Raw genomic sequence first — 21,265 nt, forward strand, 5'->3', positions numbered from 1 at the left:
TCTTAAATTGTCTTAGTGACATCAAGTGTAAATATTGCGGGCTTTGCCGTTTGCCTTTTCTTTCTGCCTAGTGCCCCATGACTATATTAGGAAATTAATTACTGGCATTCAGGTCCTTTAATGTTTTTTCTTCCTGTAGGTCTACTATAAAGCAAAGATAACAGGTTGACAGCACTTTTTACATCGTTGCCATACAACTTTAACTAACTTTTCAAGTTAGATATTTCAGATATTCAGAATATTTGGAAAATGCATTCTCAAAGTGTATCTGTAAATATATCTTGCTTTGTTATTTTTTTCACTAGTACCAGTGTGTTTGGTTAAGAATGCTTGCAGAGTTACAAGATGACAATTTTCCTTTTTTTTTAAAGCATGCCTCAGAAATAACTGCCAAAACATTAGAGCAATCTCTCTTGGCCCACAGCCAGAGGTCTTACAAGGCAGCCTGCCTGTTAATAATCAAAACCAACTGGTGGGAGCCTTGCCCAGCTCAGTGAAACAGCAGGCTAAGGCAGAACTAAGAAAAAGTCCACTGAGAAGAGGAAAGAGACAAGTTTTGAGAGAAGAAGCGCAGAAGAAGTTTCTAAAACAGTGAGGAGAGAGAGTGCATCAGAGGTGGGTGGAGTGAATAAATGCGTGTGGTGGGCTGGGTGAGTTGTGAGACGGGGGATGGGGCTCCAAGGATGTGACTCCGACTCTGTCAAAACCAGCGGGGAGGAGACCTGATGAGAAAAGGGATAGATCGGAGGAGAGCAGGGGTGGAGTGGGGGAAAGAAAACCCGGCCCCTCTTACACCACCCTGACTCTTCGGCATTCAGCGTCAGCAAAAACCCTAATGTGATCAAGATGGAAGTTGCCTGTGGACTTTTCACTGCTCCCCGGCTTTCTGCCTGCCTTTGGGGGCTTCACTGGTTTTCCGACAGTTTTACAGCACAGATGCTGACTGGAGTCCAGAAAATGGCTTGCAGAAACCAGGACTAAGGACTGCTTACAAAATACAATGTATGTCAGGTCACCTGGAAAGAGATGGATTCATTTCCCAAACGTGGACGAGCTGCTTACAGTGGATGAATGAACAGGGAACTTGTGAAACATCTCTGGATAAGTTTACTCGAAGCAAATACTGGATCTATGACCTGCTTGTTGGATTATCACCTGGGGTTTGATTACTTAATATGCAGCCACTGGGTTATATTGCAAAACACTGTTTCATTCCTGGAGAGTTTACAAGGACTAAACACTTGTTCAAGCATAAAATATCTGAAATGTACTGAGGTGGTTGTTTGGCTGTTGGACAAGTAGAAGAAGCAACTGCTCTGGGACATTTTTGTAACGTCCCTGACTGAAAACCAGGTGCAGGTTTATGCCAGAGGATGCAGATGGCCATTGGTACCATCCAGCTCTTCTCCTGAGGAAGCAAAGTGAAAAGGTGGAGAGAAAAAACACAAATCTCAAATTTTGATATAAATTTGATATATATTTCTTTAATGTCTTATTTAAAAAGCAGCAAAGGGACATAACTTGAAAAAATATTTATTGATTTTAAAACTTTTGAAATATTTACTCATGTTTTTGAAATATGAGCCGTGATATATATGAATGATGAATGATATAGAAATTGTATTAAAATCATCAGTCTTTGGTTTTCAGTCACTTAATGTACAGTACAGTAAGCATGTACAGGATTTCCTATCAACAGTTTTTTTTTAAATGTAGCAGATGCAGCTTGGATTGAGTACGCCCTGCTTGAGTCCCCATGTTCCTTTACTTCTGTACATTCTGACCTAGAACAACAGGAAAAAAAACTGAGCGCAGTATAGAGCATGGTTTGATTCATGTGATAGGACCCACAGGATGTATTATGATGGTGTTGGCTTGTGGAGACCCAGCTGTTCAGGGACACTGACTGTCATTTTTCAGTTATAGTTCCCTTTAGTTGCATAATTCTCTTTTTTGTGGGTCTATGGGTAGATACAGAATGACAGTTAACCAACACCCTGAATTTTTCAGACCAGTTGGGCATAGTTTAAGTTAATGTGTATTTGCAGTGTAAATTTGACAAGCTGGTTCAGTTACAGTTCACCGTGCAAGACGTTAAAAAGTAAACAAATCTACATTTATCTTGATCATTATCTTGATGTTGTAAGATCCAGGCAGCTTTGCTGGCTTTATTCTTGGAGGCTTCTAAACACTTCAGACAAAAACGACTGTTCCATATCAGGTAAATTGAATTTAGTTGGCATGCTGTAATGAGAAATTTGGAATGGCTCTGCTTCAAGAGATATACATTTTCCATGTTACATTAATGTAACTGGGAATCCTATCATCTTATACAGATCCAGGAGTTTATTCTCTCCAGGGAATAGTGAATGCAGTATATTTACACCCCACTTGAACTTCCACTCAATACTCCCTAACTGTTTACTTTAAATGTGAAACATTGTTTACTATATTGTCATCTGCACATTCAGTTACTGTAAACTCATAACTTGGGAACACAGCCTTTTTCTTATCCCCATTTCTCTTCTCGATTGCGGCAGATCTGGTTCTCCGTTTCCGCTTGGCATCAGACGCAGCTGTATGGGATAGCACTGGCTGTCCACCATGCCAGTGGCCATTCGGAAAAGGAGTTGGGAGGAGCATGTGACTCATCCTTCAGGACTACAGTACAGCTATGATGATCTGGATCTGGTCTGTTGTCATGGGGTGGACAGCGAGGGGCCTTGGATGGGAGCAGGAGCTTCGAAACAAGGTCGACGGACGAGGTGCGCCTCCATGCCAGAGGGCTGCCACCAACTGCCCACAGAAGACCTGGCTCGGACACATGAGGTGACCGCTTGTGTGATGAATGATGATACCGAGTCACAACAGTTGAAGTTGTTGGAAAGCAATGTAAAAGTTCCACTGGAATTGCAGGAGGAGTCAGTTTATGGCCCCCATGAGTTGGTGGAAGTTGACATTCCCCAGAGGGCCTCCGAATCAGAGCATCTCCAAATCACAAACATTGGGAATTCTGGGGAGTTTCACTGTAACTCAAACAGTCAGATGTCTAGTTCACATATTTCGTCTGCAACTGATAGCAGCAGTCATAGTGAAAAAACTGTCAATGGTGAAGGTGAAGTTGCCATAGAGAGTAGTCACGACATGTGCATTGACGATAATGTCTTTAAAAGTCCACATATCTCTCGTGAAGAGCAACAATGCATCTCTATCTCTTCAAACAATGGGCCTCCACTGTCTGGATCTGCTGGTGAACAGCCTGGCAAACTTCCAGATTGTCAGGAAACAAAGGAGAGCCATACAGAGGGTTACAGCAGACCTCCTGAAATCTCAGAGGCCGCACTAAACCGGCCCTCTGCTGCTGAACTGGAACCTCAAACTGACCTCCCAGATGTAGAGGAAGAGAAGATTTCAACCTTTGGCTTTGCTGATGCAAGTGTAACCTTGCCCGATGGTGTACCGCACAGTTTGGTTAATGTGATGGAGAGTGGTGATGTGATGTCACAGGCTAACAAAACTGTGGAGCCAGTTGTGACTTTAGTGGTGGAAGAAGTATGTGACAAAGGAGCAACTGAAAGCTGGAGCAGAGATTCTGCTGACAAGGATGGATTAAATGACCCAGAAACTCTAAATGAAAATACAGGACTTGAACATTTCTCAAAAGACATTCAAGAAGGAGAGCTGGATCATCATGCCTGCATTGGGGTATTGGATCAGGCTCATGGTTGTGAAATATCCTACCAGACATTGTTGGAGCAGCACGATGTTGAAATGACAGCGACGAACGGGCCTCAAGCAGAGGAAAGTGCACAAACAGAAAGCAGCGAGAAAGCAGCAGAAATCCAGCATGGGCCAATCACATCATCAGATGTTTGTTTGAAAGGTCAGTGTTGCTCTTTGACAGTTAATAATAATAATAATATGCCATCTGAAAAACCGGATACTAGGTATTCAGAAGGAAACCCCATACAGACAAACATTACTCAGTGTGCAGACCAGCATGTGAAAACGATGACCTCCATGAGTCAATCAATGGAAAACACCAATGAAAGCTTAGTGTCCAAAGAGTTGGCATGCTCTGAAGATCCTACCATAGCTCAACAGTTGGAAAATAGCTGCTCAAAACTGGATACTATCCCAGAAGTTAGCCATGTTGAGCCAGATGACACCTCTGCACTAGATCCTCAAAAGGGCTCAGATTTCGTCCAAAATCCAGATGTGCATCACTTCCTTATGGATGATAAACATGCAGCTACTGAAAAGGACACCGAAAACCTGCCACCATGCTCTTCAGAGATCAGTGATGAGCTCTCACTGGAGGGACTCCATGGCAACCAAGAGGCCTCTGGTAATTACTTCAGTGAGTCACCTGCCTCTGAGGTGGCAGATGGTCAGAGGGAACACCGCAGGCCAGGAGCCACAGTCTCTAGAATGGAGGAGAGAGATGAGGCCACACACACAGTTATTAACAGTGAAACACAACTTGCCTGTCCAGTTTCAGATGGAACGCACGAACCTGAAAAACAGAAAGAGGACGACGTGGTCAAAGTGCGCATGAGAAAGGTAAGGCTATATATAATATACATGTGAAGGGATTTATTAGGTCATCATTGATATTAGTTAAGATTTTGTCCTCAGCACCTTGAAATTAAGTTATTTTTTAAAACTGAGCTGACACTTACTGGGCACATACAGCCTACAAATAATGTTGTTCCCACAATCTGGCAAGTGCCTCGGAAAACAATGACTTCACTCTCACATGCTTACAGATCTGTGAGTGGGGGGGGGATCTGTGAAATGTTTTACTCTTTCTCAACTGCTCATTGCAAAACAAGGTCCTATAAGGGCATGGAGACTGTGAACACAGAGGGGGCTGGAAACTCAAGTAATCTCTGGGGCTAAAGGCTTAAACCACTTTCTCCTGCAAATACTGTATGTTGTACTCTGTACACTCTGCTAGCCAGCATTGCTACATACATTGAAGCGCCAAACATTTAGAAAGCATGGCATATATTTGGGCTTGTTGGAATACAGCAATGGCCTGAGAACTGACACTGTGTTCATTCGCATTTAGCAGTTGCAGTGTTGGCCTTTTTGGAATGACAGCAAGAAATCCATTATTTACAACACATGGTGCATTAAGCAGGCAGACAAGTACCATATTGTGGAAAGTCGACTTCTTGTGATATGTTCTTGTTGAAGACGATCACCCGCTTGTAAACAGCTAATCTTGCAGTGTTTAATATGACAACCCTTTGCTTGAGCTGTTTTCAAAGTTGTTTAGTGTACTGTAGTGTAAGTTTAAATGCCCCTTTTTGCATTTATAAACTTTATACAAACATTTATTACATGTTCATAATGCACTATAATGTGGTCGTAAGCAAATATAGGCACATTTTAAGGTGTTTATTGCTGTACAAAAATTGTCAAAAATTTGAATTCTCCTATGAGAAAATATTATTTTCTTACATTTGTGTTAATAAACTAATATCTGCTGACAACTACATTAAAGTGTGTTATAAACCATGCATTCAATGTTTTTATTCTGTCTATAAATGATGAATAGGGTGCGTTTAAGTAAATTCTTATCAAAATGAATTGTTTTCTTTGCATTGTCAAACACTGAACTTCACATTCCTACATAAAAAGCAATTACCTCAAAAAAATGCCTGGCTAAAGATATTTAGGTTTTGTTCCATCCATCAAAATATCATAAACAAGGTAATGAGTTATTTTATGACGTTTTAGTGTTGCTTGTGATACGATCAGTCAAGTGAATTGTGCAGCGTGGTGGTTAATAGTGCCTTGTGGATCAGTGTGTGGGATGTTTTATTCCAGCAGTTTATGTAATTTAAAACAAATGTCTTTTATACTTTGAATTGTAAAGCCATAAATGATGCTGAGTGAGTAGTGTGTGCATCCAGTCACGGTGTTTGCTTGATGCATCAAACACTGAACACTGTGGTTGTATCTGCGTTCAGGAAATGCCTTTGAGTTGTGTAACCCCAAAGATTTTCATGTATTGTCAGTGAATTATTTCAACATGAATTCTGAGTTTGCATGGAAACTTTGGAGGCCCTCTTAGTCATGACCATCGCTGATGTCACTCCATCAGCTGCCAAAAATGAGAGATCATAGTCCAGAGTGGGGACATGGAAACCCAGTGCAGCATTTATTACCACTGGCTGCAGTTTCAATCTTAGGGTGACTTTAAACCTTTGGATTAAATATCCAAAAAAACTGGCCCCTGGAACTCGAAAAGAGGAGCTGAGCCATAAAAGCGGAAGGCGCCAGGGCAATACATCCACCATATGGTGATGGATTGCCTCGTCTTTGGCTGCACCACAGGGTTTTCACCATGGGGTGTATTTACATATTGTATGGAGCCAGTTTACTAAGTAAATGTGCTTTAGGGAAGGTCATGAAGACAGAAAAAAACAAGGCAGTAAAAATTAACATCATCACCCCCAAGGAAGGTTACATACCATATTTAGCATAAAGCGAAGGAGAAGAAGCGCTTGAATAACTTGAAGAAATCTCAAAAGATATTGCACTAATTAATGATTATATCCCCAGTGAACTGTGTTGTTGTTGCAGATTCACTTTGTAAAATGAACCCATCTGGTTTGCATAATGGCTTCAGATTAACCTGATATTGGGCTTTGTTAGTGTGTTTATTTGTTTTAGCAACAAGGCCTCATCCTGACCTCAGGGCCAAACTGGCTCAACTGTCGTTTATGTGACAGCAACTTGGCAACATCATTGTCTCGGGGGTCTCTGTCTCTTTTCTGCCTTTCTATCCTTATGTATGAATTAAATGTTTGTCCTTTGATCACTGTTTACGAATGAGATACCTACATACAAAGTATGTGCAGTATTCTGATGCATAATCATCTTTAGGTCAGCACAGAAAGAGACCCTTGGTTGGACATATCTGAGAAATGGGATGCAGGCCACTGGGTGGAAGAGGGGGTTTGAAAAAGAGATTGAGGGAAGGAGGGGTCTAACAGTTCAAACAGTGTGGGAACTGTCTCCCATCTCAAAAAAACAGGAAGTGGAGGGGAATGTAACAGAAACCTCAAAAGATGGGAAAGAGAAAAAAGAAACCTTCTGAGAACACCCAAACCACCAGAATGCCCCCTAAAAAATCTTTGCCTCTCTGAGGCGCCTGACATTGCACTGCACTTGTTTTTTACTCTGCCGTTTTGTGGTTGTTGTTGCCATCTCGAGCCAGATGCTTTTGTTCATTCAGTGAGGCCTCGTAAAGATGTCATTGTTTTACCACGATACAATGTTTCATTGTGATACTTTTCCAAGGAGACAGAACGTAGCGATGTGCGCTGCCACTAGCCAGGAATGCCAATGAATGCATCAATTTGAGACACATTTCCATGACACATGGCCCTCGATGTCTATTTGCTCTCTCAGCAAACCCAATAGGAACGGCTTTTGACAGGCTAATTGGGCTCTAACTGGAAAATAAATGTAAGCGCAAGTCATAAGACGTTATTAGGGATGGAGCTGGGAACCAGGGGCAGGGTGGGAGCTGTGGCTTGTTTATCGTCATGCAGATTCTATCTTAGATCCATTGGCCTGTCAACCCCACACACATTAGCATTAGTCACAACTCCGCTCATGTGAATGTTGTCATCACAACACACCCATTGTAAATTGAACTAAAACAAGAGCAAGCCACATTAGACACATCACAAGTACTGACTTTATCCTACATAACCCATCAAGATTTCTCTCTGATGTATCACACCTGAGAACAGATACAGCACATAAAAACCAGGCTCACATTCCCGTGTTAACATGCCTCTATACCTTTGCACAATCATACAGTCGCAGTGGCTGTGTGTCCCATGAGGTCACCCTCATAAAGTCTTTAACGGGGTCTGTTAGCAGAGATTGTAACAAGGTTTGTTTGGGACTAATGAGCCAGCCGTGTGATGTAATTTCTTGGGATTCTTCTTGGGAGAGAAGCTCAGACAGAGAGCCACACCCGGAGCCAGGATAAAAGACAGGCAGAAGGAAATGAAAACATATACTGTGTTAAGAACTCCCAAAAGGGATTTTACAAGTTTTTGTACTTCAGACAAGGGCTTATATTGCATCAACCAAAACCGGATTGAGGGATAGCAAACAAGGATATAGTGGTAGGTGGAGTGTGGAGGTGGGCTGGATTGTATGTAATTTAACTTGCCTTACTGAGACACACCACCTGAGGTCAGTGTGAGACTTGTTATCACAGCGTTAGACTGGATAATTAAACACTGCAGATTGGAGGACTGAGGGGAAGAACTTTACTTCTTCAAGTCATATGATTGAAAATGGAACAGAAATGATACAAAAGAGATAAACATTAAATGCACACAGGATGTGTGGAGGAAACAACCGGGATATTTTAGGTACAGAAGGATGCACAAGAGCAGAGGGTGAAATGTCAGGATAAGAGTTATCTGCAACAGTTGAAAAGGAAGAGGAAAGAGAGGTAAGAAGCAGGGAAAGAAGGATATGCGTAGTTTGCAGCATGAAGCTCCTCAGTCCTTCTGGCATGAAGGACCAAGAGCCAAAGATTAGAGCCAGTTTGATATTAATTCTTTAGAAATGTCGCAAATAAGTAATAATTGTACTTTTGATTTATGGTTGTAAAACATGTTTTTCTTGGTATTTTTAATATGACATTGATTATGGATCAAGATCACTTGGGTGAGGCAACAAGCTGATGAAGTAAGTTAGTTAGTTTCTGTTCCTGTGCAATGCCACATGTGGCCCATCCCAAATGGGATTACAAGATAGTACGCCGTTATTCTTTCAAATAACTTTCAAAATGACATGCTTCAGATAAATTGTCCACTGAAAAGAACTGCTACATATCTGCAGTTTATCCTGTTAAAGGCTCTCTTTTCTCATCTCCCAGGCTTTCTCCAAGCAACTGGTTAATCTAAATGTTTCATATGTGAACAACCAGCACAATCTATTTGCAGCATCCATATTTACGAAATCAATGTCTGTTTTTATCTTACTAAACAAAACATTGCGCAGTTCATCTCACTCAGACAGCAACAAATCTGCTTTTCTTCCTCCAAACTGGTATACCATCCAGTTTCAATTTTAGTGGTAAAAAAAGTCTTTGCTTTTTAGATAAATTGCATACAACATAAGTCTCAGTGCCATATTCATATTTTATTGTTCATATTTTACCTAAATGTGCGCAGTTTTGCTGTAGTTCATATTTCATCAGCCCACTGCCTTTTAATCTGAGAAAAAAACACAGATTCTCTGAACAGATGAATGTTGAGTGTTAATGAATCTATAAAATGTATGACTGCCAGCTCCTCTTCTTCTTTTCTGAATGATAGAGATAATAGGAAGAACAGATAGTAACCCTTCATAAAAGTTTCCCATGAGGGGTCATAAATAAAATGCTACAATAGTTTGTTCTACTGCTGATTTCTCTTTTTATTCAGCATGAGCATGCCCGTCTGGACTCAATGGTGTTGCTACTGATGAAGCTGGACCAGCTGGACCAGGAAATTGAAAATGCTCTCAGTGCCACCTCGTCTATGGACAGCACCCCGACCCTCCATCGACGACAACTCCTGGTACACACCTCCTGGCCGTTTTTGGCAGTTTCTACTGCAGCTTAAACAACTCTTTGTTATTACCTGCTGTAATGGCAGGTTTGAATTAATGTATGTGGCCAATATGAGGCACATCAATAGTAGTAGTAGTATTACAATAAACTTTTCTAAAGCTCCTTTTGAAATCAGAGTTACAATGTGCTTCACAAAATACACAACTGTACAGTATAGGCAGAAAGACAACAAACAGAGAAATAGAACAAAAGATTTAAGAGACACAAAAATGCATATTAACAGGGATTTCAAAGAAGTGGTCAAACATACATATAAAATATAAAAAAGCACATGAAACATTTGAATAGATATTGTAAAAATGTTGTATAAATGTCAGTTTGCACAGATTGGTTTTGAAAAGCTTTTTAAACTGAGACACTGACTCAGCTCAGCTGATGCTGAGGGGGAGTTAGTTCCTCATGGTCATTGCCTACATTGTCAGCTTTTTTTTTTTTTTTTTTTTACCTGTGCAGGAGTTTGATTCAGGATCTGTGCCAGCAGCATCACAAAACCCTACACATCCACACGCTCCTGCTGCCTCCTCCTCAGGACCCACACTGGCCCTTGGAGCAAAACCTAAGAGTGGGGTAAGTTGGGAAGTCTTTATGTACTGCATGTTGTTCTTTACTTCCTTTTTGGCCTCCTTTCCTTCACTTTCACACATTTTTGGATTCTATCTAAGCTGAGACTGGGATGTTTATGGGTCTTCATTTTTAAAGTATTAGTTTTATTCTTACAATATTGTTTTTTTAAAAGTTTCTTTTAAGTTTTCAAAATGTCCCAGACAAATCCAGTAGAATAATAGGAATTATAAACTTTAATAAAGCTAGTACTCCAAATTAATTTGGATGATTTGACTTGAAACATCAATTTTACATAGTTTTGGCTGTTTTAAAGAGGTCTCCAGTTTCATTCATGTGGCCATGATTTAACACTTCAAATCATTTGCATTGTTTTTTAGTTAAGTGTAGAGCTACAACAGCTTTTATGTCTCCAATAAAAGATTACATTTTATTTTCTGACATGGCTGCACAAAAGTTTAAAATGATAACAGTAAACGCACATGGTGCACACACACACACACACACACACACACACACACACACACACACACACACACACACACACACACACACACACACACACACACACACACACACGCACACACAAACTCGTAGTGAATCTCCCAATTGTAGGAATGTCTCCCAGCACTTAGGGCTTAGCCAAGCAGACGTTAAAACTCTATAATTAGCTAGTTCTAAAGATCTAGATGCTTCTCCCCAACAAAGGGGTCAGAAGGGGGGGTCTGGGGGTGAAAAGCCAGGCCAAGGGGGAGCAAGGGGGGGACACGCTCCAAGTGAGACGTGCGTCTTCAAAACCTTTGCTTGCTCACTTAATGGCTTTGTCAGCCTTCCTTTGCTATTGCCTTCAGAACGAGGTCAAAGTGAACAAGGCCAGCGGACGGAGCACTCAAGCAAGCTTTTGCAAGTAATTGTCTGAATGGAAATGTAAAAAAAATATATTTTTAAGTGCTTTATCTCACAATGTAACGATGCATAATAGGGTAACTGTTAATGCAGGATGTTTCTGTTGCAAAGCAGTCCTCTTATCTAGAACGAAACACTACAAACTGTGGAAATGTGGAGTTTCTTGACAAAAAAGGACATTCCTGAATTATTTCTCACAATTCCTTATTGATATTGCTTTGTCTTGCTGCACGTCACAACTCTTTTGCTGTCTCAGAGGTAAACAATATTTCACTTGTGTGTGATGGTTAATTCAAAGGACACAGAGCAACAAGCTCTATGACGTGTGATGTATTATGTCTGTGGCCAACTGTTTCCACAACCTCCGTTCCTACAGTAACCCAAGGTAACTCACTAAGCTTGGGTAAACAGTGCTTTCACTGCGCTTAATAGGAGGCTTTTTACAGTGGAGGCCCTGCAGGGTGATTGATTGAGGCCAAAGAAATGATGACTTCATGAAGGGGATTCTCAGTGGTAAATAGTAGTAGGGGCATGTTGAGTCCTTTCAGACTTAAAGTGTTGTGACACCCACTTAATCTTTTTAGCTGGACAATACAAATCCTTTAAATGATGTAAACACAAGGCAGATATAAGGAAGTACCAGGGTTGGAGTTAAAGCCTTAATTCAGCCTGACAATGGTGTTAACAACATACATGCATCATATAAAATATTATTTAAGCACAGAATATTACTGTCATTTGCTTTTATATAAAAATACTCTGCTCTAAATAACAGAGAGGGTTGTATATAGAGTCATTATTTTACCATAAAAGTTTCCCTGACCAAATATCTAACCTTTGTTACCCTTTTATGTGAGTGTAATCTCATTTTATAATGGTAAGTAATTTCATTTTTTCTCCTAGTATCTTTTTTATAGATTATACATGGATTCACCAGGACTACACACAATATTTGCACCACACTCAAAGGCACCACAGACTACACCCTCACAAAGTTGAATTGATACCTGTCTGACACAGTGATAATAAAGGCTCAACATTAATAGCTTAATAGGATTTATAGCAGGGCATTTTGGATTATATTGAATTAGAATATCTGCCTTTTACTTAGAACTGGAAACAAACCGTGTACTGTATACTCAGAGTATGCAAAAAAAAAAAAAATCAGGCTAAATCTTTTATAGATAAACTCTATTAAAATTAGACAACTGCCAGATAATAGATCACTGACTGTGAGCTACATAGCTTTTCACTAGCTTGAGTTGCCTTAAACATTTCTTGACATCAGTCCTAACAAGGAGGTATTTGCACGTTTACACAGGGCAGCAAACAGCATATTTCTTTTTAGCAAGGCAATGTTTAGCGCAATCCATTTTAAAGGTAACATCAACACAGAAATTGCTACTGTACACACTCCTGTAATTTATGAGAAGAGGTCCAAGCTGTCAAGATAACAGCAGTAGTATGTGGGCCTCTCACAACACAACCTTGATAATTTATATAATGTACCAAAATAGTTATCTCCATTTAGAAGGTCAGAGAGAGGTTAAAATCTGAAATTCTGGCAGGAAGCAAAACCAATTGGCAGTGAAGTGAACACATTTTAGTTATGTGTCTTTGTTCATATGTTATTGAAAGAGTAACACTTTTTTGTTTACAGTCATTTTATTATCAATTGATGCTGGCCCAATTCGTTATTTAATTTAGTCTACCCCGTTCCAGTGAAAGCCCTGTAACTCTGCCCTCTAGACCCTAAAAAAAAAATCTATGTTTAATCTATAAAGCTGTTGTAATTTGCAAACAGTGAGAAATTGACTGTGTACAGCTATTGCTGGTATTCATCAGCTGAAGCCTCATCAAGCCAAGCTAGCAGTTTAAATGGCTTTGAAGCACCATCATCATCATCATCAGTGAGTCCTAACCCCTAGGCAGACTGAAGTCATTCAACGTCAGCCGGGACGATCCAGAAACACATCCGGAAAATGCAGCCATTATAAACTGATAAAGAGTGAGAGTTACATATGTAACAACAGTTCTATGAACTCTGGGCATGAAAACAGATCTTAAACCTCATGGGTCATGGGGAGAGAAATGTGACTCATCTCATGTCTTGTGGATGATTGCAGAGGAGTGGTTTGTGTGTGTGTATTTTGATATTAATATATTTCTAGAGTCTGTCTGAATTGCGAAGTGTTTATCATTGTGCATTTATATTCCTTCCATCTCATGTTGGATTATACAAGAGGTAACGGGTATTTGTGTTTTATACTGTTCGCCTGACACTTAATCGCACTCACTGCGACACTATGGTGTGATTGTACGGAGCACATACTCGCGCTGTTCTGTCTTTTATGTAACGATGATAAATGTGAAGTGGTGGTATGTGTGTGTTGAGTGGTGGTATGTGTGTGTTGTTGATGAGTGGGCAATCGCTTGCCATGCACAGTATCATTCACCCACTGTTGAGGATAAGGCACTGGGTTCAAGTGAATGGATTCTTGGCTCCTTGCTAGTGTAGCTGGTGGCTATTGTTAGTCTTCAGCAGGTGGCTGTTATTCTTGCATCGAATGTGGGGCTAACATATAGCGGATGTTGTGCCACAGCAGGTGTTTTTTTCTTATGGTGGAACTTCTATTCTTTGCCCAGAGTGTTTTTGTTGGCAGGTTTCTATTACTTGCTTAGTGTAGCAGGTGTCTTGCAGTGTTATTTGGTCTGCATTGTTGCGTTGCAACAGGTGGCTTTTATTTGGTTTATAGACTGATATATATCTATTGATTGCTGTAATTGCTGCAACTATTTTCACTATTGATTAATCTGCTGATTATTTTCTCGATTAATCATTTAGTCATGAATGGCCAATAAACACAAATGTCTGCTGTGGTTTACAGTCGTGTAAGAAAAAGCAAAGTAGTAAATATTCACACTTGAGAATCTGACCAAAAACTAATGATGTGTGGCATTTCAGAATTAAAACATGACTGAAACGATTAATTGATTATCAAAATAGTCTGTGGATTTTTTTTTTGTTAAGATCGACTAATCGGTTATTTGTTTCACCTCTAATTATATTCTCTCACTGCAAGATTTCCCTCTTTGATCTAATTATTTCCAATCTTGAGTAGCATTAGCTCGTATGTCTGTGGATTTTTTTTTTGTTAAGATCGACTAATCGGTTATTTGTTTCACCTCTAATTATATTCTCTCACTGCAAGATTTCCCTCTTTGATCTAATTATTTCCAATCTTGAGTAGCATTAGCTCGTATGTTTTTGATTGATTTATTTATTAATGTAATTGCTCGTAAACACGGTATGAGTTGCCATTAATTTGGCTTTATAAGTGTAACCAGAATTGACAAACTTAGGTTATGCATAGTGTGAGAGCCATTTGTTGTGTGACTCTATTTTTAGAGCTCTGTGGCTGCAGAGGATGTGCCAAGCTACAGAGGTGGGTGGAGGCTGCTGACCCCTGACCACCTTCCTCTGAATGTTACAGTCGGAAACAACATATCAATCACCCTCAGTGCTGAGCGTTCCCACCAGCAAGCCATACTCAGAATCCCCTAAAGACCTTAGCTACTGACCAAGGCACAGACGATGACTGTCTGTTAAATTTAGCACACGGATGTTTTACATGTCATGAATATGGTGACAGGTAAGGTGCTGCCCTATACCAGGTCTCATCTTCTCTGTCTTTGGTAAACATTCCATAACAGGGCAACCTTTGACCCTTTGTTTGGATCTGTATTCTGTCTCCACGGCAACAGTGCTCCAAACACGGCTTCTGTCATCTTCGTTGGTGGGTTTTGTACTATTTGACAGTGAAATCTGAAAGATTTCCTAAATCTGGAGTTTTCATGTCTGGATTTGAGGGAGATGATTGATTGAGAGAGATTTTTATTTTAGAGGTACAGGGAAAAAAAGACTTTAGTCACTGTCAGTTGGTTATGTGTGTACATAGCTGTTTATCTGTCTGTGCTTTTCTCGACAATAGAAGTGCTGTGGTTTGCGTGCTAAGGTCACTAGCAGATCACTGCTCTGTCCTTCCTCCGTGTTCCGGTTTGGCAGCCTCACAGTCCCCAAACATCCTTTATCCAAACCACACCTTGTAAATGTCCCACTCAGATAAAAGACTCAATATTTTACTATTTTCACTTCCTTTTATTTATCTCTACATTTGCTCCCACTCTCTCTCGTCCCTGTCCTTGGTCAATAGTCAACACCATGTGCAGCAGGCATAATTATGTTTGCCTACATTCCACCCACATATTTGGCTTAAAGACTGTAGTAGGCCATAATGAGTCAGTGAGCTATGAAACCAACCGCCATTCAGTCTGACAAGGGGAGCCAGTAGAGGCTCTGGTCATGGCCACGCCAGCCGCTTTGTGTGGTGTCATTGTCCCCAAGGTCACTCCTCTGCTGAGCACAGCTGTAACAAGGAGACAAACACAGACCTGCTGTGGTTTAAGAAAAGAGGGCAAGAAAAAAGAAAAGGCTTGTGTTTGGGACAGGATGTGGAAAATGAACATCTCCTCAACCCCCACAAGGAAATCTTGTTTTTCCTGTAGATTCAAGGCTATAGCCATTACATAAAGCACTCCAAGAACAGGAGAGAGAAGGATATACTGAACTGATGTAGTAAAACAAAAGCCTAAACATGCCATCATGAAATTTATTGAAATTCTCCACATGTATCTGCCTGACTCAGTATGCATAAAATGGATTTGAGCTTTAATATGCTTAATTGTTTCACAGAATGAGGTTATTGAGTAGACATCTTTGTGGAAGTCAAACAGCACATAAATCTCTACACCCTGTGCTCAATGGCAGCTCATGTTTGTTTTTATGACAACACACTGTGGCATGATGCCTAAATCACATCAGCTTAATCACCAATATGATTTATTGCCTCCATATGGTTTTTGGTATTTTCTTGAATGAATCATAGTTTTTAATCTAATATGAAAACATCACTGCACTGTGTTTGTTGCTAATGAGTACTAGTTAGCAGTGTTAAAGGCACGCACGGAGTCAATGAAGGGAAACACACATCTATTACGTAAAAGCAGACAGTAAAAAGGGCAGGGAATAGTTGCAGGATGATGGTACTTGTTGACAGTAAATCTTAAGGATGAGTGGAAAATGCAGAGCTCCTGGAACACCCCTGCAGCCTGCTGATAATGAACCGCCATAAATCACAGAACGAACAAACAAACTGGATGCACTCTCAAAACACACACACACACACATTCATAGATGCTGAAACACGCACACAGGAATTTATTGTAAAACCAGGTGCAATTTAGGCAACACTTATTCTGGCTTGTGATTTAGGGTTTTAATTGGGACATTTGGTTTGAGCATGTGTTCACATTTTTGTTTTGATTGTGTGTTTTCATTCATGTTTGCCTTTAAGTTACATTACCTCAGCCAATATACACCTGAGCATCTTGCTCAATTAATCATCTTTGCCCTCAGTTTTAATGTTAAAGCAAAGAGTGTGGCCGACTCCATACAGGGATTTGTTTTTTGTTCAGAGCTAAACATTTTATTGTTGCTTGGGAAACTGTACCCATGCACACGCGTTACCCAGCAGTCAACACTCCATTGTCCAACTAAATACACTGCCCCCTACAGTAGACTGCCAAGAGTGTGCATTCTTTAGCAAATGTTACAAAACTGTGACACAGCAAGGTCTCGCCCACTGGTCCTTCTGGTAAGCTGTGTGTCTGCCACAGGGCTGCTCTGGGGCCACCACAGTCTTCTACAGAGGACAGTCTAATCCTTCTGTGTTGTTAACCCACTCTCCGCTCTCTCACAAAAATGTCACTGGCTAATCCACAGGCTGGCATTGTTGGTGCAGTTGGGATCATAAGGCTTATCCCTATTAACTCTGGTCCATAAGCCCCAAATTCAACCTGGTGAGTGGGAACAGGTGACACATTTTGTCTCCTAGTTAGTCTAATAAGACAGGAGTGGTATAATGTGAATAGAACAGTGTCCCAAAAGCCCAGCCTGTTTTTACCTAGTATATAGAGGGCCAAAACCGGAGGGAGAAAAGCGACATCACTACCTCACTTGTCAAAATCAATGCTTTTGGTTGAATTATTTGATTATTTTGAAACCTTTTCGACTGACAGCTGAATCTCATTGGAGACTTTGTCTGCTGAAAAGACAAGCTAGCTGTCATAAAGATGAATAATTTCCATTTATGCACAAAGTAGCCTGATAGTCCATCTGCAAAAGTGACCTAAGAAGGTAGGTTTGGTGATGACCAGTTAGTTTGCCTTTTGGGAGGAACAGTCTTATGGTTAGACAAGTTAAGAGTTATTGTCTTGTCCAGTGATGGATTCAAAGGTCAGTCAATGGTTCACAGTTTATGCTCCAGGGGGCCAGCACTAAATCCCACCAGACACTGCCTGAAACCAGAAGCCTGTTGCTTTGGCTTACTCCTGTAAACAAAGGCAAATGTCTGTATGTCTGTCTGTGTGTGTCCATATCCACTTTTCTCACTCTCTTTCAGTCACAGTCTCCCCAAACAAAACATATCTCATGACTTGAGGCTGAGTGAGAGAACGAGGCCTCAGTTGCTGGTCTGTGTGTGTGCATGTGTATATGAGTGAGTGAGTGAATGAGTGCACAGTGGGTATGGTAAAATCATTAACTGCACAACTAAAGACTGAAAGTACACCCATTTCTGCTATAGTTTTCATATGGACTTTCAGCGTCATACAAGATGCCAATACATGTTACTGAGACGTTTACAAGTCACACCAAATTTCGTAAGGGGTTGTTTTCTTTTCAAATAGCTGTTAAATCCAACATCTGGACGCTAATATACATCTTCTACAGGAAATGTTCCAACGCATCATTACACCAAGTCATCGCATCACTTCCTGTTGACACAGTTGAAGTGTGACATATGGAAACTATTAAAATGTGGAAAGGGGATGCGGGGGAGAAAGTCTGAAGGTGGGGGGGTTTGGACTTTTCCTCAAGGAGAAGGCTAAAATGAAATTGTTTCCCACGTTTCCCTGCACACGTGCACTCAGGGGTTGACAGAGCATGGAGAATAAATTCTTGTACGGACAGGCATGCGCGTGCACTCACACACACACACACACGTCTCTCTTGCCTCTATCACACACCTTATACGTCTAGTGCTGGAGCCGCCAGCTTACCTGACCATAAGCCATCCGCACCAATTTAGCCATTTGCGTTAAGTGGTGGAGAAAAAGGTTTGGGTTAGCCTGAGCCCCCTAATCCTTGGCCAGCACAGACCATGGGTGGTCACATATATATACACACACACACACACACATACACACACACACACTGCAGCTGCAGTGCAGGAGGGGGGCTGGGGATGAGAGGGTGACGGTAGGGTTGAGAGGGCCACGGTGGACTGCTCAGATTTGTTGTGCAAGAGCCACATGCCAATGGCTTGCTTAACATCTCTGACTAACCAAATCATACAGGAAAGTATGTCCATGCAGCTGTACAAAACATTGTTTGTTACTTGGGGTAGATATTGAAATACCAAAAGCTGGCAATAGATCTTTGTGCAGCTTCATACTCTTCTTTACTTTGATCAGTCCATTCCTGATTTAAAACTCTATCACCAGTGAATTAGTCAGAAAAAAAACATGCTGTGCGGTCAAAGTTATTTCTAACCCTCAGAACATTATTTTGAATTCAAGTTGAGATCCCAAAAGTTTCAAAGATATCAAATATGTCAGGCTGAATTTGGGGAAAATTAGTTTAAAATTATGTATAAGAATATTATAGTACATTTCCATTTGACTGAACCAGAAAGCCTTAGTGTCTTGGGTTTGATTATTTCAGTCAGTGTTAACGTCAAATAGCTTCAATGAAGGGCTTGAATTATATGATACACTATGTATGTATTTGAATCTGGCACACAGAGATGGTTTGGACAAGCCTAAATGAAACAAGTGAGAAAACTGGATGTTGAGGGTTTCAGTCAAAATACTGCCAATTTGGAACTGCTGTTTTCAGGCAAAGTTATTGTGCAGCTGGTTGTATTTAGATTTAATGTGTTAACCATTTAAAAATGTGACTTTTTGAAAAAAAAAAAAAAAAAAACAGAATGAAAAGGGGTTTGTAGAAGAACCCTGTTCACAAATCATTACCCAAAAAAAATGAAATGATTTGTTGTAAAATGTACTTTACTAAGCATACTGCTACAGTAATGGCAGTAATGACCCTACAGTGGTTAACCGTGCAGGCACACATGCTTTGCAGGCTACTAGACACACACACATGTGTAAAGCAAACACATACCATACCCCCTGCGCCCCCTACACATCCCACTTCCAGTAAATTAGGTGCAGTAAATGAGGCAGCTGACGCTTGTGTGCTCTGCAGCCTACAGCTACCCAGTGGACACCTGACACGGCCCGGACAACCTCACACTGGGACAACCTGCACTGTGGCATGCCAGGGGGAACGCAGGCAAACATCGGGAAAATATGCGACCGTGGTGCTATGAAAACACTGGTACTTACTGGTACCCATTCATTCACATTCTTCTTCGGCTCTGTGGTCTCTCACTCACATTTATTCAACTGTAATTGCTATTATGAGGGAAAACACAGCATTGTGTAGAGGTGAGATTTACACTGTGTCTAAGTGACTTCATGGGTCATTGACAGGAACCCGTGGTGTGGTGTTTACACAATAGGAAGGGCGCACACTGGTGAACTAAAATGTCTTGTTAGTGCAGAGAAGCCACACAGACCTCCCATACTGATTCCATTACTCAAGGCCATTCTTTCTGCAAGGAGCTGTAGCTGATTATCAAAAATACAGAAAGTGATTAATTTTTTTCTTTTTTTTAACAACTACAGAGGCAGCATCTAAAATGATTATGGAACATGACAGCCAGTGCAACAGTGTGGCCCCCTGATTTGTTATGGATAGATTTTGGAAAGATTTGTGAGACAAATGTCATAAAGGCAATACTTGTTAATGAGAAAATGTATCTTATCTGTTGGCCAGCAGAAGCAGGTTATATGCAGTTGATAATTGGCAAAAACAAAGCAGGTTGTTAGTGGCTTGACTGACTCTCTACGGTGTTTTGGACACAGGAGAATGCAGAGAGGACACTCTTGTAGTTAAAAAAGCAGAGCTAATATTACTCCAACAGCTGAAACAGCACTGGACATAAATCTATCTCTGATTTCACCTCTCTGTTGCTCTGTTTGTGCCGGTGACTTCTTGACAGAGGAGTGAGTGGGAGTCTGGCTGTGGCTTCTCCCTAGTGTCTGTTTAAGGTCATTAATCAGCAAAAAATTGAAAAGCTATTCACTCACAGGGGAATTTTACCCACTTTGTGTCTGAAACGTGACCCATGAAGTGATTAAATGCTGTTTTTGCCCACACATAATGTATAAATATGCGTTCACACACTTATGCACACACACACAAACACACAGATACATAGTAATGGAGTGTGTGGATTACAGATAAAGTATGTATGTGCAGACAACTCACCCACGGGCCTCTGAAAAAAAACTTGAGTGAGACAGATTGGGACCAAGACAACACTTTATCCAGCGTTAATCAGCCAACATGTTAGCAAAAACAAACTTATGTATGAGAGCAGGCATTGTATTCTCTCTCACCAGACTGTGTCACGCTTGTGGTGGTTCATCATAAAATATAAGAGCCCCTTTGATATTTGAGAGGCAAACAGTCTGTGGTCACATTTTTGCTTTTTAATGACTCGTTCTGATTCTTTAACCCACAGAAAGTGCACCAATGGAGAAATTCCCAAGAGTTACAGAAGTTCACATTAATCAGATTTGTAAATGTAATCACAGTGCACAAATTTGGGGAAATACAGGAATTCCACAACAACATAATTCCTGTTAGGATTATTACGTCAATGTCAAAATAATTTGTTATACAAGGTGTGTAGAATAGATGTAGCTCCTAGGTGCAGTTGGAAAATGATACTAGTTATAATGCAAAGTAACAGAAATAGAAGCACACCTCCAGCTCAAATAAAAATGCATGTGTAAACCAAGAAGATCTGTGAGACAGTGCACTGTACACTGGCAAATGTTTTCCAAGCAAAGCTATGATACAGAAAGGATAAAGGAAAAGTTACTAGA

At 40.6% G+C, this 21,265-nt stretch overlaps 1 protein-coding gene across 2 annotated transcripts in view; it reads left to right on the forward strand.

The window, feature by feature from the left end:
* The first annotated feature begins 724 nt into the window (after positions 1–724).
* Positions 725–21,265, forward strand: part of dlc1 (DLC1 Rho GTPase activating protein) — a 79,153-nt gene continuing 58,612 nt past the window's right edge. Inside the window, exons 1-4 of one of the 2 annotated variants that reach the window (XM_070855293.1) lie at positions 725–1,429; positions 2,541–4,563; positions 9,474–9,608; positions 10,115–10,228. In XM_070855293.1, the coding sequence (XP_070711394.1) occupies positions 2,605–4,563; positions 9,474–9,608; positions 10,115–10,228 (2,208 nt within the window). In that variant the 5' untranslated portion in view covers positions 725–1,429; positions 2,541–2,604. The remainder of the gene's footprint in view (positions 1,430–2,540; positions 4,564–9,473; positions 9,609–10,114; positions 10,229–21,265) is intronic. The other variant, XM_070855286.1, reaches the window with a different exon arrangement.

This window comes from Pempheris klunzingeri, chromosome 3, assembly GCF_042242105.1.
Source record: "Pempheris klunzingeri isolate RE-2024b chromosome 3, fPemKlu1.hap1, whole genome shotgun sequence".
In the NCBI taxonomy this organism is placed as follows: Eukaryota; Metazoa; Chordata; class Actinopteri; order Acropomatiformes; family Pempheridae; genus Pempheris; species Pempheris klunzingeri.